The sequence below is a fragment of the Nyctereutes procyonoides genome, unplaced genomic scaffold (assembly GCF_905146905.1).
Source record: "Nyctereutes procyonoides isolate TBG_1078 unplaced genomic scaffold, NYPRO_anot_genome, whole genome shotgun sequence".
In the NCBI taxonomy this organism is placed as follows: Eukaryota; Metazoa; Chordata; class Mammalia; order Carnivora; family Canidae; genus Nyctereutes; species Nyctereutes procyonoides.
In genome coordinates this window covers 25,169,114-25,187,483 of record NW_026575030.1, presented here as the reverse complement: position 1 = coordinate 25,187,483, position 18,370 = coordinate 25,169,114, and the positions used below count along the sequence as shown (strand labels likewise).

The following is an 18,370-nucleotide window of genomic DNA, read 5'->3' as shown; positions in this document are numbered from 1 at the left end:
AAATTGCTTTTCTCTTGTTACTTTCAAAATTATCTCCTTTTCATTATCTTTAAGCATTTTGGTTATAATGTTTCTCAGAGAAATCTTTGGATTGATCTTGCTTGAGTTTCTTTCAGCTTCCTGTACTTGGATATATATAGCTTTCCCAAGATTTGGGAAGTTTTCAGCTATTTTTTTCTTTAAATGATATTTTTGCTTTTTTTCCTCTTCTTTTTTCTTCTGGGACTCTCATGATGCAAATGCCCATTTGCTTGTTGGTATCCCATAATTTACTTAGGCTTTCTTCACTCTTCTTTTTGTTTCTCTAACTGGTTAATTTCAGATCATTTGTCTTTGAGTTTGCTAAGTCTTTTGTGTGATCAGGGCTGTTATTTAGGCTCTGTTTTTGAAATTTTCATTTCTGACATTGTATTCTTGAGCTTCAGGATTTCTGTTTGGTTCTTTTTATGGTTTCTGTTTCTTTATTAAATGCATTTTGTTCACGAACTGTTTTCTTAATTTTGTTCAGTTGTCTATCGGTGTTCTTTTGCATTTTCATTCACATTTTCTTAAGATGATTATTTTTATTTCTTTGCTGGCAAATCATAGATTTCCATTTCTTTGGAGTCCATTGCTGAAATGCTATCAGTATTCTTTGGTGGTGCTTTATGTTTGTTTCTTCATGATCCATGTTGCCTTGTATTGATGTCTGTGCTTTTGCAGGAGCAAACCCTTCTTTCAGTCTTTATAGAATGGAAGATAAAGTCCATCTCTTGTTCCATTCCCTGAGCTGATAGTATTATCTCCAGAATTGCAGGTGTGCTGTGTTGGAGCCAGTTACAAGGCTGTCACTGGATCTGCAGTGGAGTCTGTTGTTGGGTTTGTTACCAGGGCTTAGGCCAATGTGGATCATTTCTGGCCCCTGGGTGCATACAACTGCCATTAGTGCCTTGTCAGTAGGGTGGTACTGGACAAGGGCTTATATGTGGGTCCTATTATCAGGTAAATAGACAGCGAGCCTATGCTCAAGTAAATGGCGGGTGTGATTACCACCATATCCCTGGTAGGACTGCTATCTAGTTACTGGATGGCTCCCTGGGTGGGCAGGATTGACCCTGATCTGTGGCTGAGAGGTGCTGGAACTGAGCCTCAGGGCTGTTTCACATTCCACAGCCAATATTAAGTTTGCAGATCTGGCCCTAGGGGCACAGATGGGTATGTCTCTCTCCAAGTCACTTGATAGGCTGGATTGGTCCCTGACCATGGCTAGAGGGGCTCAAACCAAGTATAGGGCCTTTTCAGGATCTTTTGGGGTGCAACTGTATCTCTTACAAGGTCCTTGTGCCTATAGGACTGCTCATAGATTGAAGCTGAGAGGGGCTGGTACCCAGTATAGGGATCTCTGGGAGTACAAACAGGAATGTCTTCTGCTAGGTCCCTGTGGCAATAGATGGCACTGCCTAGCAGATGGCAGTTGGGTGAGCTGGAACTGAATATAGGGCCCTTTCAGAGTCATCAGGGTTGCAGCCAGGCATGTTTCCTACTGGGACCCTGGACCCAAAGGACTGCTGGCTGATTATGACTGTTAGGCGGCTGGGATCATGTTTTGGCCCTTTCAAGGTCCCTGTAAGCACAGATAGGAGTGTCTGCAGCCTGGTTCTCATGCCAGCAGGCCTACCTGTGGATTATGGCTGGAAGCGGTAGGGAGTAGAGAGTATGGAGCCCTTCCTAGATCTTCAGATGCATAGATGGGAATGTCTTCTGCTGGGACCCTGGACCCTCAGGACTACTAACAGACTGTTGCTGTGAGGAAGATGAAGCCACATATAGGGCCCTTTTAGGATCTCTAGGGGCATAGGATCCCTGTGCCAGCAAGACTGTTCCTACACTATGGCTGGGATGGGCTAGAGCCCAGTTACAATGCCATCTCAGAATCTATGGTTTGCTTGAGTTTGCTGGGGTTACCTCCAGTGGCTCCTGCACTGCAGCCAAGAAGAGCTAGAGCTGGTTCAAATACCACTTCTGGGTCCACAGCTGAAATGAGGTCTGTGTGACTACCATCTGATGCCTGGGTGGGAGTGACTCTTCCAGATCTCTTGGTATATAGTGCATATTTGTGACAGACCCCAAGCTGCATGAAACTATAGCTGAGTTCTCAGGGGTACAGAGCCATTTCTGTTTCTGTAGCTGAGACTATAATCAGTAAATCAGCTGTCTTGGTGTAAGCCTACCTCCTCAAAACAACTCTCTTCATTCTTGGACTGCATTGGAGTTTCACAGTCTCCTATCTAGAACTGGGAGCTTCCTGGGAGGCACTTTTGTCTGTGCATGGATGGCAAATTATTGTTGTTGAGGAAGGGATATGTGCAAAGATGCCCTATTTGGCCATTTTGTTAATGCCCTGTACTATATATTATGTAATTTGCATCAACTAAGATTTTTCGACTATTTACAAAAATAAGGATAACTAAAAAGCAAAACATTAGATGCTAAGTAAGTTAGTTTTTACTTTACTCACTAATATTAGTACTAATTAAAATGTTAGAATCCTTGACGTTTATTATATTAGACTCGGGAGACCTGGTGTTGATTGTTATTGCCAACATGAAAGTGGTGCAGCTGTCCTGCAGCTCCAATTCTTGATCAATGAGGTAAGGATTTTCTTGACTGTCACAGTGATGTGCACGTACACACTAGATTAGTTGATGTGATCTTTTTTATATTATGATATATAAAAATATATTATTTAAATGCTATTTTTCATATGTTTTAAATGTTTAAAGATATATATGTATGCAATATTTTTGTTCATGGACATATTTCTTATAAAACACTATATCAGTATTTGTGAATTTATTAAATTTTAAAGGAAAAGGTTGCATATGCCAAAAGATTGTTATTTTTATGTAGCATAATTTACAGATTAATTATTCACATGCTTTTAAAAATTATTAAAACTCTGATTGCTTCATTGACTATTAAACTTTTCTTTTGCCTACCAACTTAAATTTATATACTAGCTTCATGTTTTGGCCTTATCTTTCCTGAAATAACTTTTTCAGTTATTTACCTATGGGTTCTGCTATCTGAATACATATTCAGATATATTTATTGGTACTAGATGCATTTGTATTTATTTATATATCCATAGCTATTATGACATTTGGCTCCCTATCTTATCCCTTATTCTTAATAGACCTATGGTAATGAACTTCCCAAAGACAAATATATACTTATAAAGCTCAGAATGCATGCAGATCTTCTATAGGTTGAAGACTTATTAAGCCTTCTGGACTCATTTTTATTAATATTTTAAATGGATCATTATGTCTTTTCGAGCTATTTTAAGTTTAGTGAGCCAGTCATTGCAAAAGTGCTTTAAAATTTGTTTCATACCAAATTCAAGCACTTAGCAGATTAAACTCAATGCCTTGAGAAAAAAAAATGAAGTACTACTGGTTGTTTTCTTATGGTATGAATGATCTTTTATTCAGTATCTCCATATATTTTCATATATGTTTTTCTCTAAGAATTTTATAATCCTAAACATCAGTAAAATGGTTCATAGGAATTTTGTATCAGAGACCTTTAAGACATGAAAAATTTGTGATGTTGGTGGATGTCCACCTTTTACTTCTCTTGGCCCAAAATCTTTGTCAGAAGGCAGTGAGATTCTCCTTATTGACAAACCTAGCATATTTTACATTGTAGGCGTACTTGCTATGAGGTATCACAATGAGAGAGGGAGATAAGGAAGAAAAGAGAAATTAAATATTTTATTGTAATATTTGTCATTAGTATTTAGAACGCCAACCTTTTTGAACTCTCCGTGTTACTCTGTAGCTCCTCGTGGAGAGATCTCAGCCTTTGCCCTCTGCATGGCTGTGTACTAGCAGACATGACTTGTTTCTAGGTGATTTTCTCTAGTTTCCATCCTCTGAGAATCATCTTAAAGTCCCTAAGTTTGCTTCTGTGCTGAATAACTAAGTAAAAAGACAAACCATCAACATCCTTCAGATGTTACATTGCCTAGCCTGAAATAATCACCCTGATCCATCTCACATCAGTTTCTTCCTTCCTTCCTTCCTTCCTTCCTTCCTTCCTTCCTTCCTTCCTTCCTTCCTTCCTTCCTTTCTTTCTTTCTTTCTTTCTTTCTCTTTCTCTCTCTCTCTCTTTTTAAAGATTTTTCTTATTTTATTTATTCATGAGAGACACAGAGGGAGAGGGGAGGGAGAGAGAGGCAGAGACACAGGCAGAGGGAGAAGCAGGGTCCACGCAGGGAGCCCGATGTGGGACTCGATCCCAGGTCTCCAGGATCAGGGCCTGGGCTGAAGGCGGCACTAAACCGCTGAGCCACCCAGGCTGCCCTCACATCAGTTTCTTTACCTTTTCCCAAACTTCTTAGTCTCTGCCTCATGGCTGGTGTTTTTATTCAGTTTTTAATCTTTTTACAGATCTTTATTATTTGTGCTTCTTATAGATTTATTTTGCTTTGTAAGTAAGCCCTAGACAACCTGCTGGTGTGCTCACTTTGATGTGTTTTATAATCTCTTTTGGTATTGTTATGCTCAGTGGTCCTGTTCGCATCCCTCCAAAATGGTGTTACTTCATATTTTACCTTAGAATTAATAATACTAACTTCCTTCCTTAATTTATTTGGCTATCACACTGATATTATTGAATATATGCTGCTTTAATATATTGTCTTTGGCATATTATATCTTTGGTATAGCACATAACTATTTGAGAATGTTTTATTAATTTCATATATCATGTTCTATTCTCACCCTAATACTAAGCACATTTCCATTGTCTTTAGAAAAGCAATCAGTATCCTGTATCCAAACAAACAAACAAACAAACAAAAAATGAGCTTATCAAGCACTTGCATGCAATTCCAGTAACATTTGAGTTTGTATATAAGTAACATTTGGGGATGGTTTATATATAAAACAAGCAAACAAACATAAAATTCCTCAAGGCACGTATAGAGTATATTTTGTTGAATGGAATATAATCTTCTATGTGTTCATGTTAAAATGTATATATCAATATATACCTCTTTTAACATGTGGATTTATGTACTTACATACAAATATGCAAATTACATTTAAAAATATATTTTTTAAAGAGTTTATTTATTCATGAGAAACACAGAGAGAGAGAGGCAGAGACATAGGCAGAGGGAGAAGCAGGCTCCTCATAGGGAGTCCAAAGTGGGACTCCGTCCCTGGACCTGGGATCATGCCCTGAGCTGAAGGCAGACGTTCAACCACTGAGCCACCCAGGTGTCCCTTAAAAAGTATTTTAATGGATATACTCTGAGATTATGATTTGTGTTTTAAAAGATATTCTCTGAGCCTAAAACCGTAGGTACACAATATGAAGTGAAGCATGATAGGATACATGAACATTTTCATCTTGGGAACCTATACGGTCTTCTATAACAGTTTCTATCTTCTTTAATTCCTAAAGAAATAAAATCTAGGAACTTCAATATAACTATATCTGATCCTCTAAATGGGATAGTCATTTTGATATCTGTGGTCAATATTATAAACTATGAAAGGTTATACTTGTAGCAGATTACTTTGCAAAATCTGAAAAGAATTTTGGATAAATCAGGATACCATGATTCTGCAAGATCTCTTTTATAGAACACATTTAGTACTCTAGAATACTGTCAGGCTTTGTCAGAGGGCAAGCATTGGCATTTTTAGCTGGGAAACTCATAATAGTAAAAGTTCTGACCAGAGTTTAAGATGTTACTTAAATCAAGGAAATAACTTAAGCATATATGTTTGAAATCATATATGGCAGTTAGTTATCTGCCCTTATATGCCCTTATGGTGTTTGCCATATTAAGAGGTAGGACACATCCTATTGTATTTGAAATATGATTCATCTGTATTTGGATGTAATATAAAACATATCTTAGTATTTTTTTAGTTATACTGAATGCTAGCTGGATAAATGTTTTCTTTCGTTAAAGATGTTTTCTTTTATTATTGATGAAGCTTCTTGGAACAAATTACTTATTGAAAATAAATTATACCAAATATACTTTGTAGAGAGAATATGTATTTTCCAACTGTACAGAAAGTTCTTATAATGGTGAATTTTTATATGACCAGATTGCAATTTTAAAACTGGGTTGGATATTTTCTTTTCTGGAAGCTACATAATATGTGTGTGAATATTAGAAACAAGAAATTTAAACTTAGTTTTTCCCAAACAAAATACAAAAATCCTTAATATCATAATGATGCTTCAATAATTGTTTCTCTCTAGTGTTAAATGCATATTCCTTGAGCTAGTTATTCTGACCGATTTATATGCAGTAATTTATTTCCTCATCTACTCAGCATTCTTAGCCTTCCTGATTGAACTATATACAATTGTTTTTCCTTGTATTTCTAGGTTATATAGATAGAAATAGCTCTTCAAGTAGTGAAAACTTCAGTAAATTAGCTTATTGTTTTTGCTTAACAAAAAACTCTTAAGGAAGTAGCTCACTTTGTCTTCTTTTTGTTTCAGGGTGCTCTGGTTAGTGCAAGTTCAGATGATACACTTCATTTGTGGAATCTTAGACAAAAAAGGCCAGCTATTCTTCATTCTCTTAAATTTAACCGAGAACGGTAAGAATGTCTGAGTTAAACAATTTCCTGAAGTATGAAAAAAGTATTTCCTGAGAAGTTTCAGGTTAACTTTTGAAAGACTAGTTTTTTTCATAATCTTAATATCTAGAAATAAGTTGGTGTTATGCTTGCTTTTATAGTAGTTTATTTTCATAGATAATTCATAATTAATTAGATTCAATCTAATGGGGGAACTCCTAACATTTTTGTTTTTGCTATAAACTGGCACTGCAGCAATGATGTATTTTTTTTTTCCGTAGGCCTTGGTGCTGAAAACTCAGACCTAAGGTTAAAAGTCAAGTAAATGCTAAAACCTTTTTACTCCTTTTGATCATGGAAGTTATGTCCTACACTAAAGTCTTTTACTTAAATATGTTAACATGAAAAAAAATACTGAGTCAAAAGTGTCATACAAGACACTTAGTCCAAATATGTTGGTACTAAGTGTTGAACAGTACTACACATCCAAGCTTAACGTTTTCCAAGATGATAATTTGATCAGAATATAGATTCCCTCATTTTAGAATGAAATATTAATAATCGAAAGAGAAAATTAATTGAATGGATATGGAGAAAATTACTAGATTTTATTGGTAACAAACTACCAAATTTTATTGCTTCTACTGTTGGTGTCAGTTAGACCTAGAACATACTTCACATCTACTTAATTGATAATCCACCTGGAGAGGAAGTAAAATTTGTATTTTATTATCTATCTCTGTAATTTAACTGAAAAATAACCTGATATTTGTTTATTATTTGGAAAACAATCTAACTCTTTGCAGTGAATTGAGAAGGGCCATCACAGGAAAATTTGATGTTAATGAAAGAAAAAGAAACCCCTGAGAAGTAAATTTACAAAGATTAGCAAGTACTATTCAAACTGAGGTAGGTGAATAATGGAGGCAGGCAGTCACTGCTGAGGACTCAAGACAGTGCTTATTTTAATTTGTTGAATGGATAGTTTAATACAGAATCATCACTATATGGGCAGAGTTTAATGAAGTAAATCTGTTTTTCTAAGTATGTAAGAAAAAAGGATGGCAGTTATGCATTTTTGATCTAAAGTTTTGCTTTTTCTAATTTTGTGCATACTATACTATTTAAATCATTCACCCTCAATATTCTGAGTAATATTCATAAGTATTATGTCTATAGTATTTTAGGATTCAGAATCAGTGGAAATTTTTATTAATTCCAGTATATTTTGAGAGGAGGGAATTTATATATTAGAGTCTGCTAAAACCAGATAGAATTTCTTTATTTAGATTAGATCTAGTTTTGGTTATTTTATCTTAAATTTTAAATTAAGTAATGCAGCAGAATTTTCAAGATATTGAAAAATGTAAAGATCACTTAAGAGTTGTTACACTATTCCTGTTTTTTACCGCTAAAAATATTACCTACCAGATGTTAACATATTGATTTTATCTCTTTCTCTGTTTGTAAGATTTTGTTTGTTTCAACAATTTGAGTAGATCTGGCCCCACACTTTTGTGTAGATGGACAAAATAGGTTTTTTACCCTTACAGTTGGAATGTTGAGGGAAATGTTCCAGTCCCTATATGGTCCTTTGGGAGGTAGGGTAAAGAAATAATTGATGGTGATGATTTTCAGTTATAATTTTATTATCTCAATTGATGTAGATTTAACTGTTAGCACCATAAAAGACCAAGCTGATATATTTTGGACAAGTTTAAAATCATAGAATTTTGCAGGCATTGCTCATATTAATGCTTACAAAAATAGGATATTTTTTGATAAAGATAAATTCATGATCTTGAATTTGAAGATAATCATTATTTTAAATTGAAATAATCATTTCAATAATCATTGCTGTAGGAGGAAACATTTTTTAAAATTCTTTTTTTTAAATTTTTTTTATTTATTTATGATAGTCACAGAGAGAGAGAGAGAGAGAGAGAGAGAGAGAGAGAGAGAGAGAGAGAGAGAGAGGCAGAGACACAGGCAGAGGGAGAAGCAGGCTCCACGCACCGGGAGCCTGACGTGGGATTCGATCCCGGGTCTCAGGATCGCGCCCTGGGCCAAAGGCAGGCGCCAAACCACTGCGCCACCCAGGGATCCCTAGGAGGAAACATTTTTAAATGTATGGTGGATGGAAGCTTAGGTCTGTAAAGGATAATTTAACCAAGTATCTTTTGGGACTCTAAGGTTTCTTCAATTAGCCAGTTAACTATGTAAATTTCTATATATCCTTATGTTTGTATATACATATTTAATTTACACAATTTATGCTATACATTTTAGGTTTTTATTTATTTTTTTTTATGGGGAACCTTTAGTCCTTGGTCTTACAGTCTTTGAAGGCAGTAACTGTTAAGAAATAGGTTTAGATATTTCATCTGCTTCTGGGGAATTATCCTTGGATTTCTTTCAAATCTGACTTTATTTTTAAAATTTTTTAAAAGATTTTATTTTATTTTTTTTTTTTATAAATTAATTTTTATTGGTGTTCAATTTACCAACATACAGAATAACACCCAGTGCTCATCCCATCAAGTGTCCCCCTCAGTGCCCGTCACCCATTCACCCCCACCCCCCGCCCTCCTCCCCCTCCACCACCCCTAGTTCATTTCCCAGAGTTAGAAGTCTTTATGTTCTGTCTCCCTTTCTGATATTTCTCACACATTTCTTCTCCCTTCCCTTTCGCTATTATTCCTATTCCCCAAATGAATGAGAACATACACTGTTTGTCCTTCTCCGGTTACTGTGGCCAAGTTCAAAAAGGGTGTTGCCTGAGTTCTTCTCTGGGATTTTGATGGAATCTTGTCTCACATTTAGATCTTTCATCTATTTTGAGTTTATCTTTGTGTATGGTGCAAGAGAGTGGTCCAGTTTCATTCTTCTGCATGTGGATGTCCAATTTTCCCAGCACCATTTATTGAAGAGACTGTCTTTCTTCTAGTGGATCGTTTTTCCTCCTTTATCGTATATTAGTTGAGCATAAAGTTCAGGGTCCACTTCTGGGTTCTCTGTTCTGTTCCATTGATCTATATGTCTGTTTTTGTGCCAGTACCACACTGTCTTGATGAACACAGCTTTGTAGTACAACCTGAAATCTGGCATTGTGATGCCCCCAGATATGGTTTTCTTTTTTTAAAATTCCCCTGGCTGTTTGGGGTCTTTTCTGATTCCACACGAATCTTAAAATAATTTGTTCTAAGTCTCTGAAGAAAGTCCATGGTACTCTGCGCCTTTTGATGGGGTCATTAAGCCCATTCACGTTCAGAGTTACTATTGACAGATATGAGTTTAGTGTCATCATGATATCTATTTAGTCCTTGTTTTTGTGGATTGTTCCACTGACCTTCTTCTTAAAGGGGAGTTTTAAGAGTCCCCCTTAAAATTTCTTGCAGAGCTGGTTTGGAGGTCACATATTCTTTCAGTTCCTGCCTGTCTTGGAAGCTCTTTATCTCTCCTTCCATTTTGAATGAGAGCCTTGCTGGATAAAGTATTCTTGGTTGCATGTTCTTCTCATTTAGGACCCTGAATATATCCTGCCAGCCCTTTCTGGCCTGCCAGGTCTCTGTGGAGAGGTCTGCTGTTACCCTAATATTCCTCCCCATGAAAGTCAGGGACTTCTTGTCTCTTGCTGCTTTAAGGATCTTCTCTTTATCTTTGGAATTTGCAAGCTTCACTATTAGATGTCGAGGTGTTGAACGGTTTTTATTGATTTTAGGGGGGGATCTCTCTATTTCCTGGATCTGAATGCCTGTTTCCCTTCCCAGATTGGGAAAGTTTTCAGCTAGGATTTGTTCAAATACATATTCTGGCCCTCTGTCCCTTTCGGCGCCCTCGGGAACCCCAATTAAACGTAGGTTTTTCTTCCTTAGAGTGTCATTTATTTGCCTTAATCTGTCTTCATGGTCCCTTAATTGATTGTCTCTTTTTTCCTCAGTTTCCCTCTTTGCCATTAACTTGTCTTCTATGTCACTCACTCGTTCTTCCACCTCGTTAACCCTCGTCGTTAGGACTTCTAGTTTGGATTGCATCTCATTCAATTGATTTTTAATTTCTGCCTGATTGGATCTAAATTCTGCAGTCATGAAGTCTCGTGAGGCCTTAATGCTTTTTTCTAGAGCCACCAGTAGCTGTATAATGGTGCTTCTGAATTGGCTTTCTGACATTGAAGTGTAATCCAGATTTTGTAACTCTGTGGGAAAGAGGGCTGTTTCTGATTCTTTCTTTTGAAGTGAGGTTTTCCTTCTAGTCATTTTGCTCAGTGCAGAGTGGCCAAAAACAAGTTGTATTGGAACACGGGGGAGTATCACTGGTCCCTCTAGCTGGTCTTCTGGGGGAGGGGCCTGCTGCGCTGATTTTCAGGTGTTAGCACTTGGGGGAGCTGCTCTGCCCCTGCCTGCTGCAGGGCTCAGCGGGGGTTGTTTACCCCGTGGGGCCCCAGGAGGAACAGCCCCAGTGGCTATGGCAGCTCTGGAAGCCTGGATTCAGCCTCCGCAGGAACTACGGGCTCGGGGCTCTCGGTTCTCCGTCCGCAGGGCCTGGAGGCTCCGGGGCGGGGCCGCTGATCTGCTCAGCTCGGGGCAGGAGCGTCTTCGCTGTCTCGGGCCCTCCCGGCCTCTGCCTGTCCCGGGGAGGCGGGATCCTGGGCTGTGTCCCGGCGCCCTGTGCTCCGGGGCCTGCGCTGGTGGATTCGCGCTCCCGCCCCGCAGCTCCCTCCCTGGAGCCGCTCCCGAGCCCCTCCGAGCTGCTCCGGTCGGTCCCCGCCGTGCGCGCTGCAGCCCTTAGGGAGCTCGGCGCACTCTCCTGCGCTCGCAGGTGTCTGTTAGTGTCCCCGGGAGCCCGAGGGCATCCCCGCCCTCCTGGGTCCTGCTCCAACTCCCTGAGAGCCCCTTTCCGCCCGGGAAGGTTGGTGCAGTTCCTGCTCCTCCGGGACGGGGCTCTCCTGTCCTGGGGACACTCGCCCCGGCCTCAGCCCGGCTCCTCGCGGGGCCCCTCCCCCTCGGAGGCCTTTTGTTCCTTTATTTCTTTTTCCCCGTCTTCCTACCTGGATAGAAGCGCGGACTCTTCTCACTGTAGCGTTCCAGCTGGTCTCTCTTTACATCTCAGGCCGAATTCGTAGATTTTCAGGATGGTTTGAAGGTTATCTAGGTAATTTGGTGGGGACAGGCGATTTGGGGACCTTGCTCTTCCGCCATCTTGCCCCTCCCCCCCTCAAGGAATACTTCTAATCCTATTTGGATCTTTTTCATGTATTCCATCGTTCTTATACTGTGAAGATTGTCTCTATTGGAATTTTGCCTCTTGCTTTAGGTCTCATTACTGAAACTTGGCAGTTTTTAGACTCTTCGTCTTAAACTTGGAAATAATTATATTGAAGTTTGCTTTTTATCTACCTGAACTCCTAAATTTTTGTCTACTTTTATGGAATTAGTGTTTTTTTTTACTTTCATTGTGATTCAGAAAGGATCGTAAACCTTCTTTTAAAAAATCCTCTTTTTTTCTAATTATATTGAGTTGAGAATAGATGCTTCATGGCCGAGAAACATGATCATCAAGTTATTTCCTCTGGGATATTATTAAATAACCCTTGGCAACAGCAATTCTAGACTCTAGGTTTTAATCAGAATTGTCCATTATCATATGTGAATTTTACCATTCACATTCCCCCCCCCTTTTTTTTTTCTGTATTGGTGTGTCTGCCTGGCATCAGAATTCTGTCCTCTTCTTCTAACACTTTACCAGGTTTTTTTTTTCTGAATAAATTCTATGAAACATTTTGTTTCAATAACAGGTTCTGGCAAGGGATAACTGAATTTATCTCCCTTGTCTTTTTATGAGCAATTAAGGAGTGGGAATAGGCAAACTAGAAAGAGTGATACACTATGAATAGAATATTCTGGTAAATTCCCAGATTTCATTTGCAGGAGTCATGGTTTCTTTGGCTACAGAATAGTTTCCCAGAATTGGTTAGGTTAGAAACCCCATTGTGAAGATAAAGTCAGAACAAAAAAGAAAAGAAAATAAAGGAATAGTAGAGTAGATCTCTGACTTATAAGCTTTCTTTATACTATTTAAATATCAAGGATCTGAATAAAAAGTAAATAACTTATGATAATATATAAAGCTAAAAATTCTCTGATAACTCTGAAATGTATGTTTCAGATATACCTAATTTCTATTTGAAGTGAATATTACTAAATAAAAACCACCAGTGTAGAAATTTGCTAATTTTTCAACCAATCAGAAATAGATTTGAATCCTGAGGTTGCCACTTACTAGTTGTCAGTCCAATGCAAGTATAAATAAAAGTTCTTGGCCTCAGTTTCCTCTTCATAAAATAGAAATATATATCTGTCTTGGATTATTCTTTTCAGAATTAGAAATAATATATGTTAATGCCCATGGTATATACTTATTTTAATAGTGGTTGTTATTATCATTATTGTTTTTAATGGTATACTTTTATTTATCCTCTACAGTCTATAAATGCTACTTGAGTGTATAGTACATTTTATTGTTTATATAGCTATCACTACCTAAAAAGTATAAGGAAATATAATGCTGACCAAACATAAAATTTAGATATTTTAATTGTAATTTTCTTTCTTTCAGAATTACTTACTGTCATCTACCTTTCCAGAGTAAATGGCTCTATGTTGGAACAGAAAGAGGAAATACACATATTGTAAATATTGAATCTTTCATTCTTTCTGGATACGTTATCATGTGGAACAAGGCAATTGAGCTGTAAGTTTAAACTTAAATATCACTTTACTTGACTTAAATATTTCATGTGGTTATGTAAAACACGTCAAATTACAGAGTAATTTGAAACATAGCTAATTTATGGTTAATTTGAATGAAAAGTTTAGCAAAAATAATTTAAAACCATAAAGACTTTTAAAAATAGATATTGTAGTATTAACATATTCTAGTTTTAGACTTTCTGAATACTTCAGGATTTCTGAATAATTAAGGGTTATATATGCAAAATTTGATGATAAAATATTAAGGCTCATTCTAAAAGTTATACATGGAAATCATCTCATTTTTTTACAGTCATTGTTAGTATAGCCACTTCCAATGGGAATGGCAAGTGAATTGTGACCACATTTAGTTTTACGTAAAAAGAATCATGATCAGTTCACATATTTTTTATTGCTCATTCTTCACTTACCTCACTAACATATTATTCAGGGCTCTAAGGAGAATCAATTTATCAATATTTTTTGTGTGGTCATATATATATAGCTATTTGGATATGTGGTTAGTGGTAATAATTCCTTTGACTTTGGCATTGATACTTAAGTTTATGCATATATAAAATGTGAAATTTCCCAAATGTGAAATGTTATGGAATTCTTTTTTTTAAATTTTTATTTATTTATTTATGATAGTCAGAGAGAGAGAGAGAGAGAGAGAGAGAGAGAGAGAGAGACAGGCAGGGGGAGAAGCAGGCTCCATGCACCGGGAGCCGGATGTGGGACTCGATCCCGGGTCTCCAGGATCGCGCCCTGGGCCAAAGGCAGGCGCCAAACCGCTGCGCCACCCAAGGATCCCCAATGTTATGGAATTCTAAGCCATTTTTTTGTAGTATGACACAAATAATTCTCCTGGTCACTGTGTTAATCAGAAAAACAAATTTTCTTTAATAAATGTTTATGCTCTGTACATATTAGGTCCTTAATAAGATATGTTTGAGGCTGGCATACATACATATGCATATCCTGAGGTATATAATAATTATCCAGAACTCTGATTAAAACTGCTTATTTTCATGAGGCTTCAGTCTGATCTTTATAATAAATCTCCTATTCCCTATTTTTAATGTTTCAGTATGCTTGTATATATAAGAAAGGTTGTTACTAATTATTTTCTTGTTACAATATTCCTTTTGTTTTATGTCTTAATGGGTCTGTTTTGTTTTGTTTTGTTTTGTTTTGATTTTGTTTTTCTAATGGGTCTTTTGTTAGGTAATCCTTCTCCTTCTTGATTAAAAACTGCTCCAGGGAAGAATCTTTGTTCATTGCTCCTTTCTTTTTCTTTATACTTGGCTTATTTTGATGCTTTCCACAGAGTGGCTACTCTAGAGTGACCATTAGAATAGTCATTCTAATGGTGACATTATTGAAGAATTAGTATGATAGTTACATACTATTGACGTAGAGCTTTCATTTATAATTTACATGAGCTATTTTACTCCTATGTTTTAATGTTCTACATGTGTATTTTTTAAAAAAAATTTATTCCATAAACTATATAGAATTAGAACTCCTAAAAAAATTATTTACTTTTTTAGCTATTTGGGAAATGTTTTCCCACTATAATCTGAGTTCTATAAAAGTAGTAAATAAGGCTGAACTTACTTTCATAATTTTCTTAGGATATTGATAAAGATGATAAAGGATATTGATAATGTTGAGAGATTGAATTTTAGAGCTTTTATACAAATTTAATATTAGTACAAATAGTAATACATATATTGTTTGTGTTCAGTTGAATCCTCCTAATATAATATCTAAATAGGACCAAATATTCCACCACTTTTGCTATTTTGTTTCCATATCATATACTTAACAAATACTTTCTATAGTTCAAATTAATACTACCTGAATTAGTGACCTATACTTTATCTCTATGTATTTACATAGTCTGTACTTTATGATTTCAGGATTAATGATGAATTTAAATACTATAAAAGAGAGTAAAATTAAGAGGAACTAAAATACAATAAGGAACTTACGTTTTTCATAGTATGATCTTAGACATGTGATACAGGATTAGAATAGAATCTATCATTTATATCAACCTGATCTTTTAGAAAAGAGTTGTACATGCCTCTGAAAATGTCCTGAAGTATCCTCTAGAAATTATTAGTAGATAACATCACCTCCGAATGTTTCTTAGTTTACTTAGACCAGTTTTCCAAAAGTGTATCCCATAGAATTATAGATCCATTGCTATCTATGTAGTTTTAAATGCCAATTGTTTTAATTGCTCTCTACCTCTTGAGATATATCAGAAAATGCATGTCAATTCCTGTTGATACGTGTCAAGTGTATGCGACAATAATAAAATATTTATTTAAAAGAGACATTTCAGGGGGATCCCTGGGTGGCGCAGCAGTTTGGCGCCTGCCTTTGGCCCAGGGCGCGATCCTGGAGACCTGGGATCAAATCCCACGTCGGGCTCCCGGTGCATGGAGCCTGCTTCTCCCTCTGCCTGTGTCTCTGCCTCTCTCTCTCTCTGTGTGTGTGACTATCATAAATAAATAAATAAATAAATAAATAAATAAATAAATAAATAAATAAATAAATAAATGAGACATTTCATTAATAGAATTTTAGACCCAAGTTTTAACAATATATTTTCTAAGTATGCAAATGCAGAATTGTCTTTAAGAGATATGTGAAATTATTTCTATTTAAGTTCTTACTCAAAGTACTTTTTATTCAATGTCATTTTTCAGTTTCTATTTTTTAGTGAAGTCTCTTAATTATAATTATAGGTAGTTCTCATTATTATAAATAGCTTGTGTTCCCAAAATGCATATATTCATTATTTAGAAACTGAAACACATTGTCCATGGAAACAGTTATGTTTGTAGAATACCTCATAAAATAGTAGCATAGAACTAAACTGACATTAAAATTTTTTTCTATTGGAAAATATATTCCAGATTATGGTACAGAAAAAGATGTTTCTGCAGGGCAGCACTTAGCTTTTAAAAAAATATAACCTATTATTTTCTACATATGATTAAAGTTTGATCATGAACTTGATTATTAAATCATAAGTGTAGGGCTTGTGTTTAACAATCATTCAAACATATTTATTGTGCACTATGATATATGCTAGATGAAACCAACTGTGAACTGGGAAGATATAATTACTATCTTCTTGGGGCTTTCAGTCTAATAAAGGTGAGATTAATTTAAAAGGCAGTTACAATATATTGGAAATAAAATGTGGCAATTCCATGAGGACACCTAACTTCTCAGGGAAGTATCTATAAAGGAAATTACATCTATGTTGAGATCCAAAGGATGAGAATTTTAGTTAGCTGAGTGAACAATTAGGAGAGAGGGGTAGGAGTATTCTAGGAAGAGGGGACAGAAGGTTTAAAGGATGAAATGTGAGAGAGTCTTTCTTACATGTACAGGAATTTTAAGTAGTTTAGTTGGTTGGAATACCTGAGAGAATATGACAAAAGATAAAGCTAGAGGAGAGATAATCATGGTATTTAATATGAAAGGCCTTGTAGGCCAGTTTGAGAAGTTTGGACTTAAAGGCCAGGAGCTAGAATTTGAACAGTTTTTAGGAGAGAATTGACTTGATCAAATTTGCATTTAGGAAGATGACTCTGAAGGCATGTATAAAGAAATGAGTAAAGAGAGAACAGACTGTATTCTTGATAAACATTATCATTGATTTAGAGACAAGCTGACATAATTAAATATTAATAGAAGGTAGAAAAGCAAGACTTTGGCATTATGGGAAGATGTAACAATAATAGAGAAGAATTAAGAGTAACACCCAGGTGTGAGGCTTAAGCAACTGTGTATAAAAGGGTGTCATTTAGTGAAAAAAATGAGGAGATTGTGTGGATTGGGAGAAAAACAATGAAGTCAATTTAAGGTGGGTTGATTTGTATGTATTTATAAGACATGCTAATGGAACTGGTATGGGAAATGGTAGGAAATGTAGGATATATGGATCTAAAGGTAATGAAATAGAATTTATGGTCATGAAGAGATGAGATTGTTCATGAAGAGTATATAGAAAACAGGTAGCAAACTAGCAGACAGTTAACCAATTCTGGCTCACAGATATGTTTTGTTGACTATCAGAGTATTTAAATATGTTCTGAGTTATTTCTAGTATTTGAAGATTGGTAGAGTAGAAATAAATAATCATCTGAAACTGAGTAACAACTAGTTTATCATGGAGTACACTTTTGTATTTGTTGTTCTAATTAAACCCAAAAGACAGGAATTTGTAGTTTGTTGGATATTATTAGTTTCCAAAGGATAATTGAAGGACATTGTTCCTTACCAGAGGCACTTTACTCTAATAAAACATTGTAGTTAGAATGCAGATGGTAATCTGGTTTCCAATTATTTCAGTGATTTACAGAAGTCAATCTACATACTATTCATTGAGTACTTACTATGTTTTGGCATTATATTAGGTGCTCTATATAAATATTCCTCATAATTAGTAGGGTCAGTACTACTATCTCCATTTTTAGATAAGAAAATTTAGGATAAAACCAATAACAAATAAGTGTTTTGTTCCTCTGAGTTACTGAGAGGAGTCAGTATCTGAAGAAGCTGGAGTTAATTTTCTATTCTCAAAAAGTTTTTAAAATTTAATCTTCTTTACTATTTTGTGAATAATCTTTTATGGTTTTCATGTATGCATAAGAAATAAATTATATTAAAAAGAAATTATAACTGTCAACATAATCATAATAGGATTAGCCTGGCACAATTAGACTGTTGAAGAAAGAATGTGGGAAAATGAGCAATAATAAATCTATGGTCATATCAGGTCATATTGTCTTTAAACATGACACAACCATATTCAACAATGATATGTTAAAGTAGGAAATATAAAAGAAACATGCCAGATATCAGAGTAGAATAAATTAAAGGTCAGATTTACAGAGCACAGATCCTTTAAAAATACACATTTAGACACATAGTTATCTGTTATTGATTACCCTGGATGAGCAAATAAATGAGACATAACTAGCAAACTATGTTTCC

General features: G+C 35.8%; 1 protein-coding gene across 2 annotated transcripts in view; it reads left to right on the top strand.

Moving 5' to 3' along the window:
* Nucleotides 1–18,370, top strand: part of STXBP5L (syntaxin binding protein 5L) — a 336,858-nt gene that overhangs the window by 100,220 nt on the left and 218,268 nt on the right. For both annotated transcript variants that reach the window (XM_055316232.1, XM_055316231.1), the window contains exons 3-5: nucleotides 2,549–2,630; nucleotides 6,517–6,617; nucleotides 13,212–13,346. In XM_055316232.1, the coding sequence (XP_055172207.1) occupies nucleotides 2,549–2,630; nucleotides 6,517–6,617; nucleotides 13,212–13,346 (318 nt within the window). The remainder of the gene's footprint in view (nucleotides 1–2,548; nucleotides 2,631–6,516; nucleotides 6,618–13,211; nucleotides 13,347–18,370) is intronic.